This window comes from Macrotis lagotis, chromosome 8 (assembly GCF_037893015.1).
Source record: "Macrotis lagotis isolate mMagLag1 chromosome 8, bilby.v1.9.chrom.fasta, whole genome shotgun sequence".
NCBI lineage: Eukaryota > Metazoa > Chordata > Mammalia > Peramelemorphia > Peramelidae > Macrotis > Macrotis lagotis.
The window spans coordinates 40,042,037-40,063,982 of record NC_133665.1 but is presented as its reverse complement, the minus strand read 5'-3'; the positions used below and the strand labels follow the sequence as shown (position 1 = coordinate 40,063,982).

Below are 21,946 nucleotides of genomic sequence, written 5' to 3'. Positions count from 1 at the left end.
TCTGAATTTTAATATCACTCAATTAAAATTGCTTTCCAAAATTAACAATGATCTCTTAATTGTTAAATATGATAGCTTTTTCTCAGTTCTCATCCTACTTAACCTCTGCAGCATTTGACTCTGTTAATGACATATTTTATGTGGGTATTTGTCTCCTTTTTGAGTTTTTGTGATTCTCCTGGGTTTTCTGCAATTATCTGACTACTTCTTAGTCTCCCTTGCAGGACCATCAGTCATATCACACCTCTTAACTTTGAGTGTACCACAGTTAGTCACTTTATCAGCTTGAACTGATTATCATCACTAAACCAATGACTCCTAGATCTATATATCCAGTCTCTTTCCAGAATCAGTCTTCTATTACATTTTGCCTTTTCATCATTTTGAATGGCTATCCCTGAGTCATCATAAACTCAATGTTTCTGAAACAGAACATATTGATTTCCACCCCCTAACCCATACCTCTTTCCAATTTACCTGTTTCTGTCAAGGTAATCATTAACCCTCTTCACCTTTCGCTCACTCTATATCTCTAATTAATTGCAAAATATTTTCATTTCTACCTCCACCACAACTTTCACCTCTGTTCCCTTGTCTCCATTCACACAAGTTGCCACTCTAGTTCAGGCCTTCATAAGATCTGCCTTGACCATTTTTAAACTCTTATCTATGTGTATGTTATTCACCCTGACCAGATTGTAAATTCCTTGTTGGCAGGAACTGTTTTTCTTAGCACAGTATCCATTGCATAGTAGGCACTTGATAATATCTATTGATTGGTCAATTGAGTAATATATTTTACATATTTATATAATAATTACCATTTATACTATCCCAAGAGTGGGCTTGCTTTTTAATTTATTGTGTTTCATGATAAAATATCTATACTTTAACCTACTTTGACCCTTGGAGTCTTTTCTTTCAAAGAATAGTCTTTTTAACCTTTTGTTTCTCACATGCCTTAATGAACTTTATTTTGTTTGGCTTAGTTATTGGAATTTTTGTACACTCACTTAAGTTATAGTTTATTTGTCTCTTTATCTGAAAACTTAAAGAATATGCTCTCTGTTCTACCAATATTGAGTTCACTTAGAGATATTATTTTATAATGATTTTTCAGGAGGATAATTACCTATTTATAATCATTTTTTTTCCAGATTCGTATGAGTATAACAAAGCTGTTGAATATCTAATTCCATCAGGGAAGATCTAGATTCTTACTGAAAATCTATCACCCACCATAGTTATTTACATTTTATATTCCCCATAGTTATTTCTGCATATAGCCTTAGATTCAATGGTTCAATCCAGTATGAACAAAGAGCTATATGAATAAGACCTTACTCAACCAGTATGTAGGAACAAGAAAGTCTGGGTTTTAGATTTACAAATAAGTAAATAAAACCTTGTTCTAACAAGCTGAATAGTAAAATCTGAAGCCCACAGCTGATGATGAAATTAGTAATTCAGAATGCTGACCAAACAGAAACATTGTCACTGAGATGTTTTTTTTCAGTTTCAGGAAGTGAATAAATAAATAAATTTTATTTATGCATGAGAACGAAAAATAAATAAAGTTCTGGAATTAGTTTTGAAAACATGGCACAGTAAATTTATGGAAAATTAGATTTTGGTCAGAATTGATGGGGACAGTTTTCTATCATGAAGCATGGGATAATTCTATTATTTTTCATGATTTTGGTGGCTATTTAAAAATTGAGGGTTGCAGAATGTCCCATAGGCTAGTTTGGTAATGTATTAAAATGTGTTTTTTCTTATCTTTTATTTATTTTTTTGGTTTTTTTGAAGAGAAAGCAGTGAACCCTATTAGTTCAGTATCCCCCAAAAGTTGTTTAAATCTTAATCCTGTGCCAGTTACAAAAGCATAAATTGCTTCCAAAGAAAATAAACTTCTCTACTTCAACATATCTCCCTCCTTCTCCAAAGCATGGAAGAGTAATATTCAAAACCAAGAGAATAAAACTTAGAGCTTGCAAGAAGGAAGAAGGAAGACAAGAGGTAGGAGCAAAAAGCTTCTCTCCAATCCCCAATCCTAATCACTTTCTTGATCTTGGTACTGGAGATATGGAGAGAGAAAAGGAAAGGATTCAAGAAATAAAGAAGAGAAAGGGTGGGTAAGATGAGACAAGTAGAATGAGGGAAGTGGGCTCTCCATAGTGGTTTACATCCCTCATAAGGAGGGAAGTGGAATCTGACACCAAAAGCATGCCCCACCCCAAGCACTAAAATGAACTCTAAGATGAAGTTTCTCTTGCTTTCATCCCAAATCAAAAGGCCAATACATGAAAATATAAAACAAAACAGATCAAACAGAGGGATGGGTAAACTCCAAAACAGTTGCAGCAGGAAGGGTGCATTGAAACTCTAGAATTCAGTATCCATGCCATTTCAAGAAACTGGAGCATGGAATTTGGTTAGGGAGAAATTATATATGTTGTAGAAAGGGTGATCTTTTTTCCCAAATCTTCTACACCAAATTCCTTTCCCATCAAAGGTTTGAGACAAATGTGGTCCACAGTAAATAGCTGTTCAATTTCAAAGGGTCCAATTAAAGTATTTTAGACTTTACTTTTTTAGTCATAAAACTTGCTTCCCCCCTTCCCTCTCCACCATGATGTATTTTTGAGATTTATTCCATACTTCTGATGTGTCTAACCATATAGGCACAGGTTTATTCAGTATTCACTATATCCAGAAATGATAGGGTCATAGATTTTGAGCTGAAAGGGACTTTAGAAGTCATCAACTCTAACCTCTTCATTGTATTGATGAGAAAACTGAAGTCCAGAATGACTTTCTTGGGGGTCACACAACTAGTGTCTGAAATGGAATTCAAACTCAGGTCTTCCTGACTCCCAGGTCTAGCCAGCACTTGGTCAAAACCATACTCCTGCTATCCCAGATGATGTCCATTAGAAAGTTAAAGGAATAGGAATGGTTCTCCAGTATTTCATGAAGCAAAGTAAATAGAATTGGGATGGTTCCATTCCTTCCAAGGCTTTAAGGGTTAATAGATGATATAGAAAATTCTACAACAACAGCTTAACTGAAGGTCACTCATGGAAAGGAAAAGTTCTAAGAGATTATGTTGATAAAACGACAGAGTTCCTGAAGCACCCCATGCAGTAGCTTGACTTGGGACAGGTCACATAATCTCTCTGAGCAAAGAGGAATAGACTAGACTAGATGATCTCTAAGGTTCTTTTTTTAGTTTTTGCAAGGCAATGGGGTTAAGTGGCTTGCCCAAGGCCACACAGCTAGGTAATTATTAAGTGTCTGAGACCAGATTTGAACTCAGGTACTACTGACTCCAGGGCCAGTGCTCTATCCACTGTACAACCTAGCCGCCCCAATCTCTAAGTTTCTTTTACACTCTCAAATTCTATGATTCTTTGTTAGGATACTATGGTAAAATGGCTGCCCTATTTAGCTATATAAAAAGCAATATCCCCCCCCCCCAAAAAAAATCAAAAGCACTTGACAAGCAAAAATATAGTATTTTCTTCTGGAATTTCCTTTCATATGCATCTAATTTTGATATGATGGTCATCTGAGTTCTTGAAATTTATGCCAGTAGCCATATGATAATACATTCTTTGGCCATGGCAACCCATGAAACAAAGGAAAACACTAAAGGGTCCCTCAATCTTATGTAATTTCTTTTTGCTTATACAGGGTCAATGGAAACTACAGTTTCAAATGCCAAATATTAGACTTAACTTCTATGGGTGGATAAAAGGAGGAAATAATAATAATAATAATAATGATAACAATAATATCACTATCATTACCAATAATAGTTAGCATTTGCATAGTATATTAAAATATATTAAGCATCCTTTTTTCAGAATTAATTTTTTTAAAAAATTAATGAGCAAAACCCTATTTTCTCTCTTTCCCATCACTTTTCCTTTTAGGGGGAAGGGGGAAAAATCACTTGGAACAAATAGTCATAATCAAGCAAATCAAATTCTCACTTTGATCATGTCCACAGAAAATATATTGTCTTATTTAACCCTTACTATAATCTCATCAAGTGCTATTATTATTTTCATTTTAGAGATAAAGAAGTTGAGAGTAGTTAAATCACTTGCCTAAGGTCATACAGCTAGTTTTAAAGTTATTCTTCCTGTTTCAAAAACCAATATTCTGTCCAATGGATAGCTAGTTGCCTCAAGAGCCACAAAGGATGGTCAGGAAAGGATGGGTTGCAATTTTTATTACCAGAAGTCATCTAAGAGAATGCCCTGTTTTACAGATGAGGAAAATGAAGTTCAGTGACTTACACGAGGTCACACAGATAGTAAGCATCTAAAATCAGATCTTTAAACTTACTAGAATAAACTAAAAGGATGCATCATGGTATGTTGTTTAGATTTGACATGGCTACTTATTATCTCTGTGACACTAGACAAGTTATCATTTTTCCCTCACCTCTCTGAGCCAAAGTCCCTGCATCTTTTAAAAGGAAAGGTTTGGACTAAATGATTTCTAATACTCCTTCCAACTATAATTTGTATGATCAACAATATACTGTTGATTTACCTACTCATTCTCCATCCCCAACCTGATCTTTTTTTTTTAGATTTTTGCAAGGCAAATGGGGTTAAGTGGCTTGCCCAAGGCCACACAGCTAGGTAATTATTAAGTGTCTGAGACCAGATTTGAACCCAGGTACTCCTGACTTCAAGGCTGGTGCTTTATCCACTCCGCCACCTAGCCACCCCTCCAACCTGATCTTGAATCTGTCTTTGGTACATAATTCAAAAGAGATGTCAGTAGAAACAATCTCTTCTGTCAGAACCACAATTAGATTGACCCCTGGGGCAAGCAGCCTGAAATGTACCATTACACAAACTGTCATTGATGATATCAATTAATTCAAGAAGTGATTGACATATTAGGAGATGGTGTAGTATGGTCCCTTTGGAATACAGGTCAGAAGACCTGGGTTTCACTCTTGCCTCAGGCACTTATACCTTTGTGGTCTTGGATAAATCCTGAACCTATTTCATCTCCTATAATATGAGGTTAGATTACAAGGCTTTCAAGATCTCTTCCAGCTATACAATAGATTATAAACCAGGATCTCAAATTCAGTTGAATAAAACACTACATGGGGTGGGGGTGGGGAACAAATACAAGTTAAATTATGTTTCCTTGAAGTTTCAGGGCTCTTGGGGCCACTACAAGAGGTTGTAAGTTTGGGATACAGGTAAGTAAAACTCAGACTGTGGAGGTGGTGCTCTTAAGCATCAATGAGTCAACCCAACTTCATGGAAACCTGACTTCTCTACTAGCAACTAATGAAAGTATAAACATCAAGGCTAGCTGGACAACTGAGATGAGTTTACCCATTCCTCAAAGCTCTTTGTCACTGTGCAGCCACAATTTATTACAATCAAGAACAGAGCTGCCATGAATAGTGTATTTCTTACTCCTGCTCCATAGAAGACATTTCTGGATCATTTGAAAGGCAGCTAGCTCTGGATACAAGGGAAAAGAGGCAGCAGTGAACATTTTTCCCCCCACAGTGACCATATCGCAGGCATAGCATATTTCAGAAATTTGTCAAGTTTTTAAATATCAAGCTATCATTTACACAGTACTAATTGTTAAACAGTCTAGAAACTTGAAAAAGACAATGTTCTCTGGGCATCTACTTTGTTTTTGAACAATAATTAACCTTGATTTGGGAAGTACAAAAGACAAGTGAAATGTGAATACTTTAAGGACTCTGCAGCTGCAATGTGGTGGGAAGAGGCTCAGTGTACATGTTTGGAGTCATGGCATCATTTATGTGAGACATTGGATGGGCTATTTGCCCTCTCTGAGCTTCAGGCTTTTGTAATGATAAAATTAGGAGAAAAGACCAGATGACTGCTAAGGTCATTTTCCTCCAAACATTCTATAATCCCTAGACCCAGAAAGAACTTCTACTTTACTCTAATTACAATTCTGTAGCTCATTGAATGAAAATAAATATGACTGGAAGATTTTATTTTCAGCTTCAAACAAGGAAACATTTTTCTTTCTATGTAGCCTTTCATTAAGGGGCTTTTCTTATATTTAGCAAGAATGTTTACAGTCAACCCTCAATTATGTGGAAATGAATTATTGACATGATCGATTCTCTAAGCCAAAATATTATGCTGTGTCATCTCTCTCTGAATTCCAAACATAGTTTATGCTAACATACTCCCATGAACTAACTGAATTGGGCTAAATGTGTTTATTCTCTTTGCTATTATCATAAACAAAATATTGTTCAGGAAGGAGGTAAAGCATTGTGAGAGAAAAATACAAATCAGTTAATTTTTTAAAAAGTGATTTCCCCTAATATCTGAAGCTTTTTTCCTATGCTAGTTCAAAAAGAAAGACCATGCACTTAGTACAAAGCTTACTACATAATTATGTGCTTAATAAATATTTGTTGATGGACTGAATTCAACCTTTGACAAAATTTAGCTTCACCTATCAAACTATGGTCTATTTGGCACTTGTGCATCCTGTCAAAGAAAGTATTATCCATATTTATACAGCAATTATTCAGTGCTCTACTTATGTATCAACTGATATATATCAATATGTCATGGATCTGTCACTTATATGATTAAATATTAGGTTCCTTTACAAAGCATTCAGAACATTCGGTAGAGAAGGCAATCTTTTTTTTATTTTTAAGTTTTCTTCCACAAGAAACTAATATCTTAAAGCATATTTTTTTTAGTCTCTAAAGATTTCTTTTCCCTCCCTACATGTTTGTATAGAATTAGGGAAATTAGATATCAGAACTTTAGAAATGAGAAATCAGTACTTTATCCTCTGTGTGACTTGGCTTCAGAATTTATTGAGATTAATCAATTAATTCAGAATGCATTTCATTGTGTACAACAGCTGGGCTTATCAATTAAATTAATAGTGTAACTAAAAAACAAGGTGAGGTTAGTCATGGTGTTTAAGTGGTTATGGCTGTGAACTCAACCAAGGTAACTCAAGGGAAGTTAAGGATGGATATTTGACATAGAAAAACTCTTCCAAACCTTTGGGAACAAACGTGGGAATGAAAGAGGAAGAAGTGGTATAGTTTTCACATTGCCACCACAACTCTATGGTGGGGTTAATTTTCTGACAAAAACATATGTTTGCCATGAGGCAAACAAATCTTAAGACAAAGTGGAACTAAGTACCAAAATCAGAATTAGAATTCCTAGCACATTGCTACATAACACACAGGACATGATTCTTCAACCTGGGTGCTTCCTCTTTGCATGTCTGCAATTAGGCAGATGCATTTCTAATGCTTTAGAGACATAACTTCAGTATTAATAGAAGCAAGGACCGAATTGGATAGATGCTTCAGGCTTGAAATCCTGAACCACTCGCTATTTCACAGAAAATGAGGGAAAATATGATGCTTGTAAGGTAGGTCTGTAGTTAGAACAACAATGCTCTCTCTACCTTACTTTGAAAAGAACTGACAGACCATATATAATATGACCTTCCAGTGCAAGGTAAAATGGGGAGGGGAGAGATTTGAGAAAAAACAAAAGCTTAAAAAAATTCCCAAATAAAAACTGTCACACTGTATTGAAAGGGAGCAAAATGTTTAGCAATCAAGGAAGATATTCTTCTAGGAGAGACTAGATTAATGCAATAATCTAAACATTACTCAATAAATACTATTTAATAACCCTTTTAACCCATAAAACAGGCTATCACACAGTCACTGTGAATATGAATCAGAAACATAAGGACATATTTCTTTAATGGGTTTCCTCTAATACTTGATACTAAATTTAGGTGCAAGTAAATGTCAGGAAGGAGGAAATACTTTCAATTGTTCATGCAGTGTAGCCAACATGAAGTTTATCGGTTATTTGATGGCTTTTTTCCTCACTCTAATACCAAAGAGGTGCAAAATTGTAGATTTCAACTAAAAACTTCAATAAAAGCAAAATCAATTCTACTTGGAATATAATTTATATTATTCAAAGTCACATCAGCCTAGCTGATTGGCATTGGGAAGGAAAGCTCTCACAGAAAACTAGGAGGTGAGTGAACAGTGAAAACTACATCTGTTTCAGGTGACAATCTAGTAATACCACAAATTAACATAGTACCTGAGTGTTGTACATAAGGAGAGTAAATGTGTGTGTGAAAGCATATGTATAATAGCTAACAGCTAGAATCTTATGATGCCTGAAGATTTAAAAAGTGACAAATTTATATAGTATTTTAAAGTTGACAGAGTACTTTACACACATTAACTCCTTCACTCCTCAGATTAACCTGGGAGATTATTGATATTATCACCTCCACTTTACCGATGAGAAAACTGAAGTCAACTGGGGTTGAATCTCTTCCCTGGGGTCACATAGTTAGTAAGTATTCTAGGTAGGATTTGAACTCAGCTTTTTTTTTATTAAGGTTTTTTTTTTTTGCAAGGCAAATGGGGTTAAGTGGCTTGCCCAAGGCCATAGCTAGGTGTCTGAGACCGGATTTGAACCCAGGTACTCCTGACTCCAGGGCCGGTGCTTTATCCACTGTGCCACCTAGCCTCCCAAACTCAGCTCTTCTTAACCTAAGCCATTATCCTCTGTGTTAGGTGGCTTGAGAATTTATACAAATGAACCAATTAATGAAATCATAATGTATAGAAATGTCTACCATGACTGGGCTTGTCAGTTAAATTCCTAGTCAAAGCAAAAGTTTCGGGGTGGGGTGGGTGATAATTTATTGAACTGAACATAGCTCCCCAAGAACAGTAGTCTTTCAATACAATAATTAAAAATAATTCTCATCTATTCCTTCTAATAGCTTTCAGAGAGTATCTACTTATTAATCTTAAAGGAAAAAAAAACTACCAAACTAAGTTTATTATAAACATGAATGGCGAATTTCCACATGAGGAAATTCCCTGTTACCAATGAAATCTGATTCCTTCTCTACCACTTATAATCTCAGTCACCTGGAATACTGAGAGGACAATTGAGGAGGCCAAGGTTATACAATCAAAGGCGACTTGAACCCCAATTTTTCTGGGCTCCCAGAAAAGTTCTTTATCCACACCACCACTTTTCCTCTCTTGTAAAAAATATAACAAATTTAAGTTTTCTATTCATTCACTTTGACCTTCCAGTTCCTTAGCATTAGTAAGGTTTTGCTATTATTGATGGTTGTATGGCATGTGGATACTACAGTACCTTAGAGCAGAGGTGTTAAACAGGTAGTCGCAGGTGGCCCAGCACGCCTGAGTGCAGCCAAACCAGATTAGAATGTAATTGGGAAATATTTAACAAAATAAATAAAAATACAACAAAGCATAATAACATTCCATTTTAAAACTGTCAGTATTTGGCCAGCAAGGGGTCCTTAGGGAGGGATTAGTGGTCCTCGGTTTTTTTTTTTTCCATTTGAGTTTGATGCCTGAGAGCGCAAGATCAGAAGGCAGGGGACCAAAATGTATGCGCTAATATGTACCTAAATACTATGCATGCTCAAGAAATCTTAACCAACCATAATTACATTCGTCAAAATAGTCGAGACCAAGGGCAAGCAAAGTTCAATTAGATTAAAGGAGCCTGGATTTGCTGGGAAGCAGGGGCAGTTTGTTTTTAAAGAACGGCACTCATTTCTGGACGCAGGTATAAGCATCAAACATGCAGTTTTCCTCCCAATCCATTCCTGAAAAAATGAGCAAAGGCAACGCCAAGCAGCAAACAGAGTCTTACTTAGCTCTCTCGGATGCTTCCCTCAGCTCTTCATCCAGTCTGCACGAGCAAAAATGATGGGTGTTTCAAAGAAATAAAAAAAGAAGCAAGCAGAGCATGAGAGGAAAAAACTCAGCAAAGCAAAGCAAAACATTAGTGTGGTTTACATGTATATAAATAGACTTTTCAAACATTTGCCTGGGGGATTAAGCCTGGGAGAAACACTCCTATTAATTATAGTGTCATTCCTGCCCACTCAATTGCTAGGTAATTTTATTTTGCAAATTCCTTCATCTGAAGACAGATAGAAAAGTAGCAGGGGATTTGAGACATGCGTGTTGTATAAAGCTGAAAAAAATAGCATTCTCTTGCTTTGTCTAGCACTCAGAATGTGAGCTGGCAGCCTGGGCCAATTCAAGGATGTGTCTTGTTTAGCAGGTTTCAGCTGCAAAGAAGGTGGACCTCAACAGCGTTGAAAGGGAGAGAGATGGGGAAATAACACACAACAAGACACGGGACAGCTTCCTTTCAGGGACAGCTTGTTGAGGTCACCTACAAGTGAAAGACTGGTTCATACACACATACACATTGAGAGGGACCAGCAGTAACAGCAGAAGAAAACATTTTACCTCACACTTCTCTTATAAGATTTCTCTTCATCGTACCTTACAAGATAAAAAACGAATGCAATGAGGACAGTGAGTACACAGATGAAAAAGATGAAAGGTACAAATAGATCTTAAAAGAGTAGGTTATTTTTGTCAAAATGTGGGAAATGTCTAAGCTTGCATAGCAATCTTTTGGGGAATTGGGTTTCCCACATTATAATTACATGGGGGTGTTCCCATCTGAAAACCTGCTGTATCATCTTTGAACCCTCAACTAAAGTAATCAGCTTCTCTGTACCTTAGAATCCTAGAAAGATCACAGGGGCATCATGAGACTTGCTCAGGGTCAAAAGGCCAGCATGTGTCAAAGACTTGAACCCAAGTCTACCAATCTATGAAATAGGCACTGTATAAAGATTTGTATACATGATTAATTTTAAAAAATATTTTTTACTATATTTACTATCCCATGCAACTTTTGGTTAAATTAATGGTATTCCATAAAACTGGAGAGAGTTAGTAAACTTAGGAATTATTAAAATGCTCTTAATTTAATTGTAAGATCTCTTTAAAATTAAGCAACTTTTTTACCCCCATTCAAATCTAACCTGAGAATCCATGAAGTTTAGATTCTCTTCTAGTTCAATATTAATTTTTTTGGTTTTTGCAAGGCAAATGGGGTTAAGTGGCTTGCCCAAGGCCACACAGCTAGGTAATTATTAAGTGTCTGAGTCTGGATTTGAACTCAGGTATTCCTGACTTCAGTCAGTGCTCTATTCACTGAGCCACCTAGCTGTCCTTAGTTCAATATTAGTTAAGAAAATATTAAAAAAGAAAGAAACTAGTTGTTGTGATATTCTCTGTGCTAAGGAGGAGCTGTGCCCCCCCCCAACAATCTGAAAACTGTACAACAGATAAAGTTCTATGAAAATAGGAGAGGAGGGAAGTTTTGAAGGGATTACAAGAAGAGATGAATTGAGTAACAGGATTGTAAATAGGGATGTAAATTTCTATTAAAAATTATCACATTATAAGTTCATTTTTTCCTTTTGGAGAAAACTTTCTTCAATGGAATCTTTAATATTTATCATACATCTTACCTTGGAAACCTTAGCTTCTTCTCAGTGGTGAATGGTCATGGATGAACTTAGAATATCACATAACAGTGACTTCCCAAAAGTAACAACTGTAGAACTAGCATTTTTAAGGGCTAATGCTTATTTCACTTAAAGAAATGAATATAGACTACTCCTCAAATATGAAGATGACTTCACTGATTCATTAGTAGGAGGACACCTTATGCTAGCATTTTTATTATTATTTTTTAATTCTTTATTGTTTTTGATTTTTAGGTATTTTTCTTGTAAGCAAGAGAATGTGGGGGTTTTGTTTTTTTATGCATTCTCTCTCATTTTATTAGATTGTTTAATCTTTTAATATTAAAGCATACATAATGCATAAACATTAAATCAATTAAATTTTAACATATGCTTTCTACCTTTTGTGGCTCCAGTATTTTTTAATTAGTATTTTTAATTATTGTTTTTTGCACTTACACATTTTTCAATACTGGGGAATGGTGGGTTTTAACCTTCTCCAGGCATGCTTTCTTTTGTTCCTCCTTATATATAATGGAACAAATTTCCAAGTCAAGGGGTCTTAATCTTTGCTTATGTGATAAAATGATGAAAATTATGATCTTGATTTCATTAGTACCATGCTTATATCAGTTGAACTAATTAGGCAGAGAGAAATTTATCAGTACCAAAAAGTCCAAGGAAAGTAATAGCATGTTGCTTTCTTGGCTGAATTTTGGGACAGGAAAGACTAAAAGTGTCTACCTTGTCACTTGTTCTAGGTAGACATTTCCATTAGAATCTATGGAAGGAGTTCTTAACCTTAACGTTAACTTAAAAAAAAAATTAGATGTTAACTATACTTCAATATAATTGGTTTTCTTTGCAATCCTATATATTTTATGAATTTTTAAATGTTATTTTTGAATAGGAATTCAAAGGTGTCTCCAGAGGACTCAAGCAACTGATTTAGACTTTTAGACATGGAGAGGAAAATAATACATATTTGTTAACTTTCTTTTCAACTCCAATCCAATTCACAAACCAAATAAACATACAAGAAATTAAAAAATAAAACAAACCTCAACATCACACATACAAACACATAAACACACACACACACACACACACACACACACACACACACACACACAAACAATGATGTAGATTTGCAATGATAACCCAAATATGGGTAGTCCAGCTCATGATGTCCATGACTTTAAACCTCACTTTAAAGTCTCTTGTCCCAAAAGCCACAAGCTTAGGCATCTTTCACTTTCTTTTTTGCAGTTGTGACTGAGACCATCCTTGACCTTTACTCTTTGAAGGCTGCTGCTGTTGCATCTTCTGAATTGTCTGTCCTGTGGTAGGCATGAGGAAATGTTTTCACCAATCATCCTACCTGCTATTTTGGCAAATATTACATGATTACTCTTTCATCCAAAGAGAAGCCAGAAAATGAAATGGGGCTTTAGAAAAGAAGAAGAGGATAGTTCTTCACAATTATTAAGGAACTGGGGGGTAGTGCTGATTGGTTATATATTTTTTTAGATAATAAAGACATGAAGGCCTACTAAGACACTCATACTGCGTCTTCAGGACGACAAAGCTTAATTGAAAACATTTGAATTTATGCTTTCTCCAAAGCCACAGTTAAGTTAGCAATGCATTTGTTTCATCAATAGGGTACTCACTTAACATAATTTCATATGGAAAGGGATTTTGAAGATAAAGAACAGCTAACTATAGGCTATGAGGAATAGCATAGTGATAGCAGCAACTTTAATAAATATGTATGTGTCAAAAAGATCCTTTCCTCTGTTATTCCAGAAGACAATGTGTTTCTTAATCCTCTTTCATAATACCCATCATTTCTTACCGCATTTTTTAATTATTCAGGACTTACTTGATGATACTCTCTGGGATATGAACACATTCCATTGGGATCAGCTCACTGAGCTCTGATAAGGTGCTGACGTACTGTATTTTGCTGCTGAATTTTGAACTGCCAAAAAAAAGAGAGATTGAGAGGGAGAGAGATAGTTATGGGTCACTCAATCTTCAAAAGCTTGATCTTGAAAATTAAGTTGAATTCATTTTGAGATAATTAAATTTCTCTTGGCAACAAAATTTATATTTAGCATATCTATACTCACCAACATCTTCCTATACTAACCACCCCATCCAATATGAAAAAAGTATAAGTATTTTCCAAATTCTGACAGGTGGCATAGGAATTGAGTATCATCAGGTCTGGAGTTGGGAAGAATCATCCTTTTGAGTTAAAATATGGCCTCAGACACCTTGTGTTTAAATCTGGGCAAGTCATTTAACTGTGTTTTACTCAGTTTCTTCATCTGTAAAATGAGCTAGAAGAGGAAATGGCAGACCTTTCCAGTATCTTTGCCAAGAAATGCTTTGCCAAGACCCCGAAATGGGGGTCATGAAGAGTTCGAGATGACTGAAAAAAAACTGAACAGCAACATTTTCAAAACAAAAATATGGAAAATTTTTTCTCTCTCTAATCACAAATTCAGAATACTATGAAAATCAAATGAAGATGAATAAAACAGAGTAATAAAACTATATTTTTGGGGTCTATTATCTTGGGCCACTTTTTAGAATCTGAATGCTAAGAGATGACATTAGATATGACCTCAAAGTGAGGTTCTTCATTTCTTTCTAATGGTCAATTAATTTTGTAGATATTAGAAACTGGTGTACAGGAAAGGCTAAAATCACTCCTCCATCTTTAATTGCTATGTATTTTGTTTTATTCATTTAAAAGTATGATTCTGAGAAAGGGTCCTTGAAACAGAAACTATTAAGAACTCATTCTTCTAGGCTAGCTTACCAATGGTAATATAGAACATCCTTTTATTTTATTTTATTTTATTTTTCTAAGTTGGAAAATACAATCTAACTTTATGGCTACTCTATTGAGAAACTGCTAAAGTTCATCTTAAAAAGAATTACACTACTGTTCTCTTCTTATTTTTTTCCTTCACAGCTTTCAAATGACTGTAGTGATGAACCAAACAATTAGAATTAAATTACACATATCTTTCAGTAACTAAAAATGTTTGTTCAATTTTCATTTCAAGTTGGATACAAATCCAAAGTAGTTTTTTGGTTTCAAATTAAAAGGCAGTCCCAGATTGCTGGGGAATCTAGAACTACTATTATCAGTAGTGCCCTGGACAAGGGCAAACATTTTTTTCCTTGTCTTTAACTGTTTTGTATTCTTTTTTCATTTGAACCAAAATGATTTAAAAAGAAAGATTTTATAGATTTTTATAGATAATATAGTGTGGCAGAGTCCTAAGTATTTAAACTAAACTAGAAAGTGGACATTCCATAGTGCAATGTCAGGAGAATGCAGATCCTACTCTTTCATAGAGCAGTATTTATCAGTGGTCCAGTGGAACAGAATTCGGTAGTGTTCCCTGAAGATTATGAAGATTCACAGCAATGAGAATAGCACAATATCATCACTGGAAGACATTAGTGACCCTAAAATGACAGTGTTATTCCTGCATTTTTGGTCTGGACACAGATGTTCTGTAATTCTTCCACGTATCCACATTCATGCATTGTGTATTTTGTGGGAAAATGTGCCCAAGATTTTTGGAGGAAACATTTTATTGTGATTTTTCTCACTGAGCCTTTTCATTAGAAACTTATATTAAATTGTATCCTCTAATAGATTTAAAAGAAAACACACATTAGCTACTATTTTAGGAGAACAAACCCACAGAATAATTTGAACCTGTATTAGCATACATTTGGGGAACTAGTCCTTTGAGTAGGACTGTCCCAGACACTATAGCATAAACACTTGATGGTTTGTAATAATCTCAGTGACAAATAAAACATGTAAAATGATTTTTTTTTGGAGGCCATAGCCTGCCATGAAAGTTTGGATTTCATTTTCCTGTAAATGTATTCATGATTACACATTGGAATTGTTTGGTTTTTGACATTGGTTACTTAGCTAGAATGGGATTTCATTAAAAACCAGCTTCAAACATAAATTCTATCATAACAATTCTTTAGTAAATGTCAGATGAATGGAATCACTGTGTTCTATCCTTCAAATTGTTTTACACCAAATTTTTATAAAGTTTAGAATATGAATCATAAAATTATAGAATCAGGATTGACACGGGAGCTCAAAAATAATCTATTCCAGCCCTGCAATTTTGTAGATTAAAAAAAACCAGGCTCAGAGAGGTCAAGGAAATTGCCCAAAGGCTCACCACTATTTAGTGACAACCCAGACTCAACTTCCTCATCTTTCGACAACTAATCCAAAAGGGCCATGTCTAGTATAATATTTATTAGACTTCCTGGATATTCCTTTGCCTGAGATAGCTATAATAGATTCTCCTCATAGTGAAAAGAAAAGCAAGTTTTGTATAGACTGCTTCTCCCTGCTACCCCCCCCCCCCAACTGCTGGAGTATATTTAGGGATAGGAGGGTTAAACGCAGATGGAATTTTATTTTGAGGAAAAAGAATGGAGGGTTTACTTAGTATATCAAGTTTTCTTTGCCTTTGAAAATTTACAATTAAAAAAAGTAACCCCCACTTTTCTGAGGGTAAGAAGTCTCATTTTGGTTGAGTTTGTCCATCCTGTCTTTTGGCTTCATTTGTTTGTTTTTAATTTGGAGTGGGTCAAGGTAGCTCTGTCTAGTACAAATTTTTAGGACTATTCACAAGTTTAGTTTTTTTCCTACTAGCTAAGTGGTTCAAATGCTGACCCTAGAAACAGAAAGATCGATTCTGATCTCAACTTACTAGTGATATCACCCTCAATTCTGCTTATCTCAGTTTCCTCATCTGTAAAAAGAACTTAAGGAAATGGCAAACTACTCCAGTTATCTTTGGCATCACAAAAAGTCAGACACAACTGAAAACAATTCAACAAGAACAACACTCAACAACAACTCTTTTTTCATTCTTTCTCCTAATTCTCACAATACTGTGAAATGTGGCTTGTCAAGGAAGAGAGAGTCCTGAGGGTGGAGGGTCAGGAGTGGGATAGTTTATCTGGTAGAACTTTTTAAAAAAATCTTTACAAAAGGTCCTATGGTTATATCTCCAAAGAATCATTACATTTGCTGCTTTTCCAGGATTTGTAGTTGTGTACACTTGGTCCTTAGAGAGCTAGGTGATAGGAAGAATTGAAAGCTTTGAGGGAATTCCCCATGGGAAATCTTGATAAGTTTTGAGGATTTTGAACTTTGGACAAGGATAGGAAAGAATCTGGGCTCATAGGATCATATTTTTAGAGCTAGTGGATAACCCACTCATTTTACAGATTAACAACATTAACATTAGACTGAGACAAGTCAGTTATGCAAAGTCACATTGCTATTAAGATGTGAAGCTAGCATTTTAACCCAGATGTTCTTGCCATAAAATCCAATATTGTTTCCATGACACCACTTGCAAAATCAAGAGAGAAAATTCAAGCAGATTTCAGCCACCAGTTTATTTTCAAACATCACTCCAATTCGCCTTCTCTCTTCAGATACTGCCATCACCCTAGTGTAGGCTCTTATCACCTCATGCCAATGCTGTTTCAATAACCTTTTCTTGGCTTCCCTGACTCAAATTTCTCCCTATTGGAATCCACTCTCTCTATTCAGCAATCAATATGACTTTCTAAAAGTAGAGATCTGACCATGTCTCACTCCTTTGCACTAAACTCTAGTGGTTCCACATTGTCTCTAGGATCAAATATAAAATTTTCTGTTTGACTTTTAAAATCCTTCATAATCAGATCCCTTTCTATTCATTTTACAGTTAATTTTCCTCCACATTCTCTACAACCCAGTAATTTTGATCTCCTTGATGCTCCTCAAAAAAAAGACCTTCCACACTCCAAGTCCATGCCTTTTTCACTGACTGTGACCCATTATGCATCAATTTCTGTTCCTCCTCATCTTTCCTTTTGGCTTCCTTCATGTCTCAGTTAAAATTCTACCTTCAGAAGGCAACCTTTCCTTGTTGCCCTTAGAACCAGTACCACTCTTTTGAGATTATTTCCAAATTATCTTGCATATGTCCTGTTTAAACATATTGTTTACATACTCCCCTCTCACTAGGCTGTGAGCTATTTTTGTCTTTCTTTGTATCACCAATATTTAGTATGACCACTACATAAGAGTGCTTCAATGCTTGCTGACCAGACTTGAAAGGGGCTAAGTGTTCAGACTTGAGGTGAAAGAGGGATGTGAAGACAATCATACTGATGAACCTGGTTTGCATTTGGAGTCACAGTGGTTGATGTTCTTTGGTAGTCCATAGAAAGTGGGAGAATACAAAATATATTTTAGAGTTAGTGTTTCCTAGTATACTTGGAGTTAGTTATATTGACATATTTCACTAATAATTTAAGGATTAGCTGAGCCAAAAGGAAATACTTTGGGATGTTCCAAATATATATGATTTGTCATCATTTGCCATTTTACTGGTCTAACTGATATTGTTTTCTTTATTGAGAGTTTCTAATGCTTTCAATGGGGAAAGTGGGACAGTACAATGGATCCAGGGCTAGGCCTGAAGACTCATCATTCTGACTGCAAATCTGGCCTCAGACATTTGCTAGCTGTATGACCCTGAGTAAGTCATTTAACCCAGCTCCTCATCAGTAAAATGAGATAGAGAAGGAAATGGCAAACCATTCCAGTATTTTTGCTAAGAAAAACCCAAATGGGGCCATGAAGAGTTGGACCTGAATGAGATGATTGAACAACACCAAAAATGTTCTTCAAACTGATGAGCTATTACTTCAAAAGTAAAAATAGTTTTCAAAAACTCATGACTTCTTACTATTTAATTTATTGGTCTCCAGTAATTATAAGTGGTGTTATTAAATAAACATCAGTTAATAAATATCACTACCATTGTTTGTTTTTGTACCAAGTAAATTTTTTTTTAGGTTTTTTTGCAAGGCAATGGGGTTAAGTGGCTTCCCCAAGGCCACACAGCTAGGTAATTATTAAGTGTCTGAGACTGGATTTGAACCCAGGTACTCCTGACTCCAGGGGGCTGGTGCTTTATCCACTGCAACACCTAGCTGCCGCACCCCAGTAAATTTTTAATGAGCTCATTAAAACATATTAATTGCTGCATTTTAACCATCAAGTTATGGATTTTTTTTAAAATGAACAAATATGTAGAAGAGAGAAGCCATGACAAAAGTATGTAAATGGGTACAGAAGAGATAACCCTATAAAATTCTTTCAGAAATCATTTCTCAGAATATTTCCTGGACATCAGTTCATGACAGAATCATAAACATGGAAAGCACTTTTCAAAGGTTACCTAAAAGGATATCTAGTTTGGGTCATGATCCCAAACAAAGTTATAGTCAAGGCATAAGTTTGTCTAGCCTGTTTTTTAAAAGAACATAAAAATGGGATTTTATGGTCTCTTTTAATCAACTTTTTCTAGTTTTTTTTATTAGTTAATAAACTTTTCTAAAAATACATGTTTCCACTTTTGAGTTAGACTGTTTACCTCTAAACCTGGTGGTGGTGGGGTATGTTATAAAATACTCACTTATTAGTACTTAGGATTAAGTACTAAATTGCTTTCTGCTGATAAATATTTCAAAATTTGTGATGTTTCTTTTCCCTAATTCCATATAACTTCAGGAAACCAAGATTTTTTTTTTGTCTTCAAGTTGTTACTTTTTATTTATCATCCATCATTCTCTTTTCTCCAAAATATTATAGTAATTTTTCTTTGTTGATTATTTTTAACTTTAGATGCTGTGAAGAAAGTCCTAGCAGGTTCGTGAATGGGGTGCAGAGTACTCAAGTCATCTCCTTCTAGCTTCTAGAGAGTAGATTATTAAATTTTCTTTTTTTTTTGATTATTAAATTTTCAATGTGAGCTTTACACTTCAGAAGTTGGAAATGCTACATATCAGGGCTTAATTTATTTTTCTGTTGATTGTCAAGACTTAAGAAAGTGATAAAGTATTAATAATGCAGATTAAACTTAAAACTTTGCTGTGTGTTCATATTAGTTCACCCCCCCCCCCGAAGATCTGGTTGTAAAATATTTACCAGAGCACCTCTATTGTTCAGTTCTTATTTCTATTAGCCTATTTCTAGATATCTATTTCTAGATAATCAGATGAAGAACAGAAAAATGGAGGAAATAATTATTCTTAAATTATTCTCAGTTCTGTGGGGATTCTTCCAGAAAAGATTGAAATATTCACACACAATTTCATTTACATACATATATACCCATATACACATATTGTGCATGTGTATGCATATATAACACTATGTATATTTATGCAGAATCAGGATTTACACCAGGTTACATCATTTCAATGTGTCTATATATGCATACACACATCTATCTCTCTATGTACCTATCTAGAACTACTCTTTAAGGTTTTAAGGTTATACATTCTAGGACTTTGAATAAAGAGGAGCAAAAAACACCCTCTACCTTATAAAAGGCCGTGTCACTGCAAGAATTGTTCTGATGAACCAAGATGGATGAACAATGATGAACGATTTCAAATTCTTCCTTAACCTATTTTGAAAGAAAGAAAAAATATCACTTCTCTCTTTTCAGAGGAAAAAGTCAATGTATCCCATCGAAAAGACTATGTAATCTACAAAAGTTTTAAGCCAATTATAACTGGAGTGGAATTACAGTGCAAATAGGAGGACATTTGATAAAGGAGATAATAGAGGTGATGGGAAAGGAGGGATTCAGATAGGAAACAAATATTCTTGAATACCTTCTGTCAATCATCTGATAACATTTTTTCATCCAACCTAGTCCAGGCATCTTCCTTCTAGGGGTTGCTCCATTTAAGTAGACGATCATATAATCTTCAGCTACCATCAACTCCAAAGTACTTATTACATATCTAATCATTGAAAGAAAGAGTATTTTTAAAATTTCCTATATAAAATCTTTCATCCTATTTATACCAATTGCCATTTTATTTAAGCATAAATTTGTGACATGCCTTACAATTAGCCTGATTATGGAGGATACTATTTAAAGGCCTTCTAACATATGACTTAAGGGAAAAAAAACCTCCAAAATATGGTTACTTTGCTATCACCTTGAAGAAAATGAACATTAATAGTAAATCATGATTATATTCTTTTAAAAAGTAGTCACACTAATCAGATTTGAATATAAACTTGACTCTCAAAAATATGCTCAATTAAAATAATAAAGGGGAACTAAGATAGAGTTAGTGTAATTAAAGAGAAATCCAAAGTTATTATCAATGACTTAGCAATGGAGACCTGGGAAGAAAAATTATACTTAAGTCTCAAAAAAATTTTGTTGCAGGTCTCCCTTAGTCTGGGAAAAATGTTCAAAGGTTTTAAATTCTTTCTATACAAAAAGTTTTCCTAACTTTATGAGTGGTGTACCTTGATAGATTCCCTTAATATTTTAGCAAGCCTTTTAAGTATCCCCAAATCATTTCCTCAAATTCAGGGCTTCCCATCTGTCATCACGTGTTCACAGACATCATTCAAAGCACTTTGTTACAGTGTTCACAAGCATCACTCACAGGAAAAGATTTTCCATGACATAGTGGTAATCAGCCCGACTGCTGTCTGGCAGAAAACAGGCAGCAAACACAATGATGGCATTCAACCCATCCCCATAGTATCCTGGGGGACAAACAAAAAGACATTTGTAACTGAGGGGAAAAAAACCCATAACAAGATAATGCTGAACAGAAAGGAGGCTCTGGGAAGTCTTAGAATATATGTGTAGACATACACTGAGGTTCCAAGAGGTGATTTACCCATGATCTTAAAGCTAGTGTTAGAATCAGGATTTACACCAGGTTACATAATTTCAAATCCAACTCTCCTTCCACTCCAGCATATTGTTTTCCCCTTTTTCTTTTTTTATGCTATTGTACATGAGTTAATTTGAGGGAAAAAAACTTGGAAGGTGAAATACGAAAGAATTACATTCCCACCTATTTTGATTTCAGTTCATTCGTGAATTGTGGACAAAAACTACCTTTGTTTTTGGTCCCAGTTCCCCAGAATGAATCCTCAGAATGAATTCATTGGTCATAGAATATGTGAGATATTCTGATCCATTCATTAATAAACATGTCTTTAAGTGTCTATCCCATTAAAAGAATGAACAGTGGGCTTAATGAGGAACTGAACATGGTCTGACTTTCTTTTACACTAGAGTTTCATGAGCATTTATGTTTCTGGGGAAATGAGGATTGGGCAAAGACTGAGGAAGCATATGACAAGGAGTGAGAGAGGTAGAGATGAGCTGAGAGTAATCCTGATAATTAGGGTCAACACAAATTTTCTAGACAAAATTGAATTTTGTTGAGCCCATAGATACTCTGAAATTGATTTGTTAGAATTGTTTTTGTCATGAACTTGTGATTTATGTAGGGAACCTCAGGTATGTCTATCAGTTTTCTTTGTCTATACAAATTGTCAACTCTTCATGTCTTAGGGTCCCAAGAAAATTGTCTAGGGGCAATA

General features: G+C 35.0%; 1 protein-coding gene across 7 annotated transcripts in view; it reads right to left on the bottom strand.

Moving 5' to 3' along the window:
- Positions 1–21,946, bottom strand: part of PRUNE2 (prune homolog 2 with BCH domain) — a 320,816-nt gene that overhangs the window by 4,374 nt on the left and 294,496 nt on the right. For 2 of the 7 annotated variants that reach the window (XM_074196709.1, XM_074196715.1), the window contains exons 13-19: positions 20,992–21,094; positions 20,197–20,328; positions 19,899–19,985; positions 13,325–13,423; positions 10,364–10,399; positions 9,756–9,794; positions 5,460–5,507 (exon numbers count right to left, since the gene is read on the bottom strand). In XM_074196709.1, the coding sequence (XP_074052810.1) occupies positions 5,460–5,507; positions 9,756–9,794; positions 10,364–10,399; positions 13,325–13,423; positions 19,899–19,985; positions 20,197–20,328; positions 20,992–21,094 (544 nt within the window). The other 5 variants (XM_074196711.1, XM_074196710.1, XM_074196712.1 and 2 more) reach the window with 5 other exon arrangements.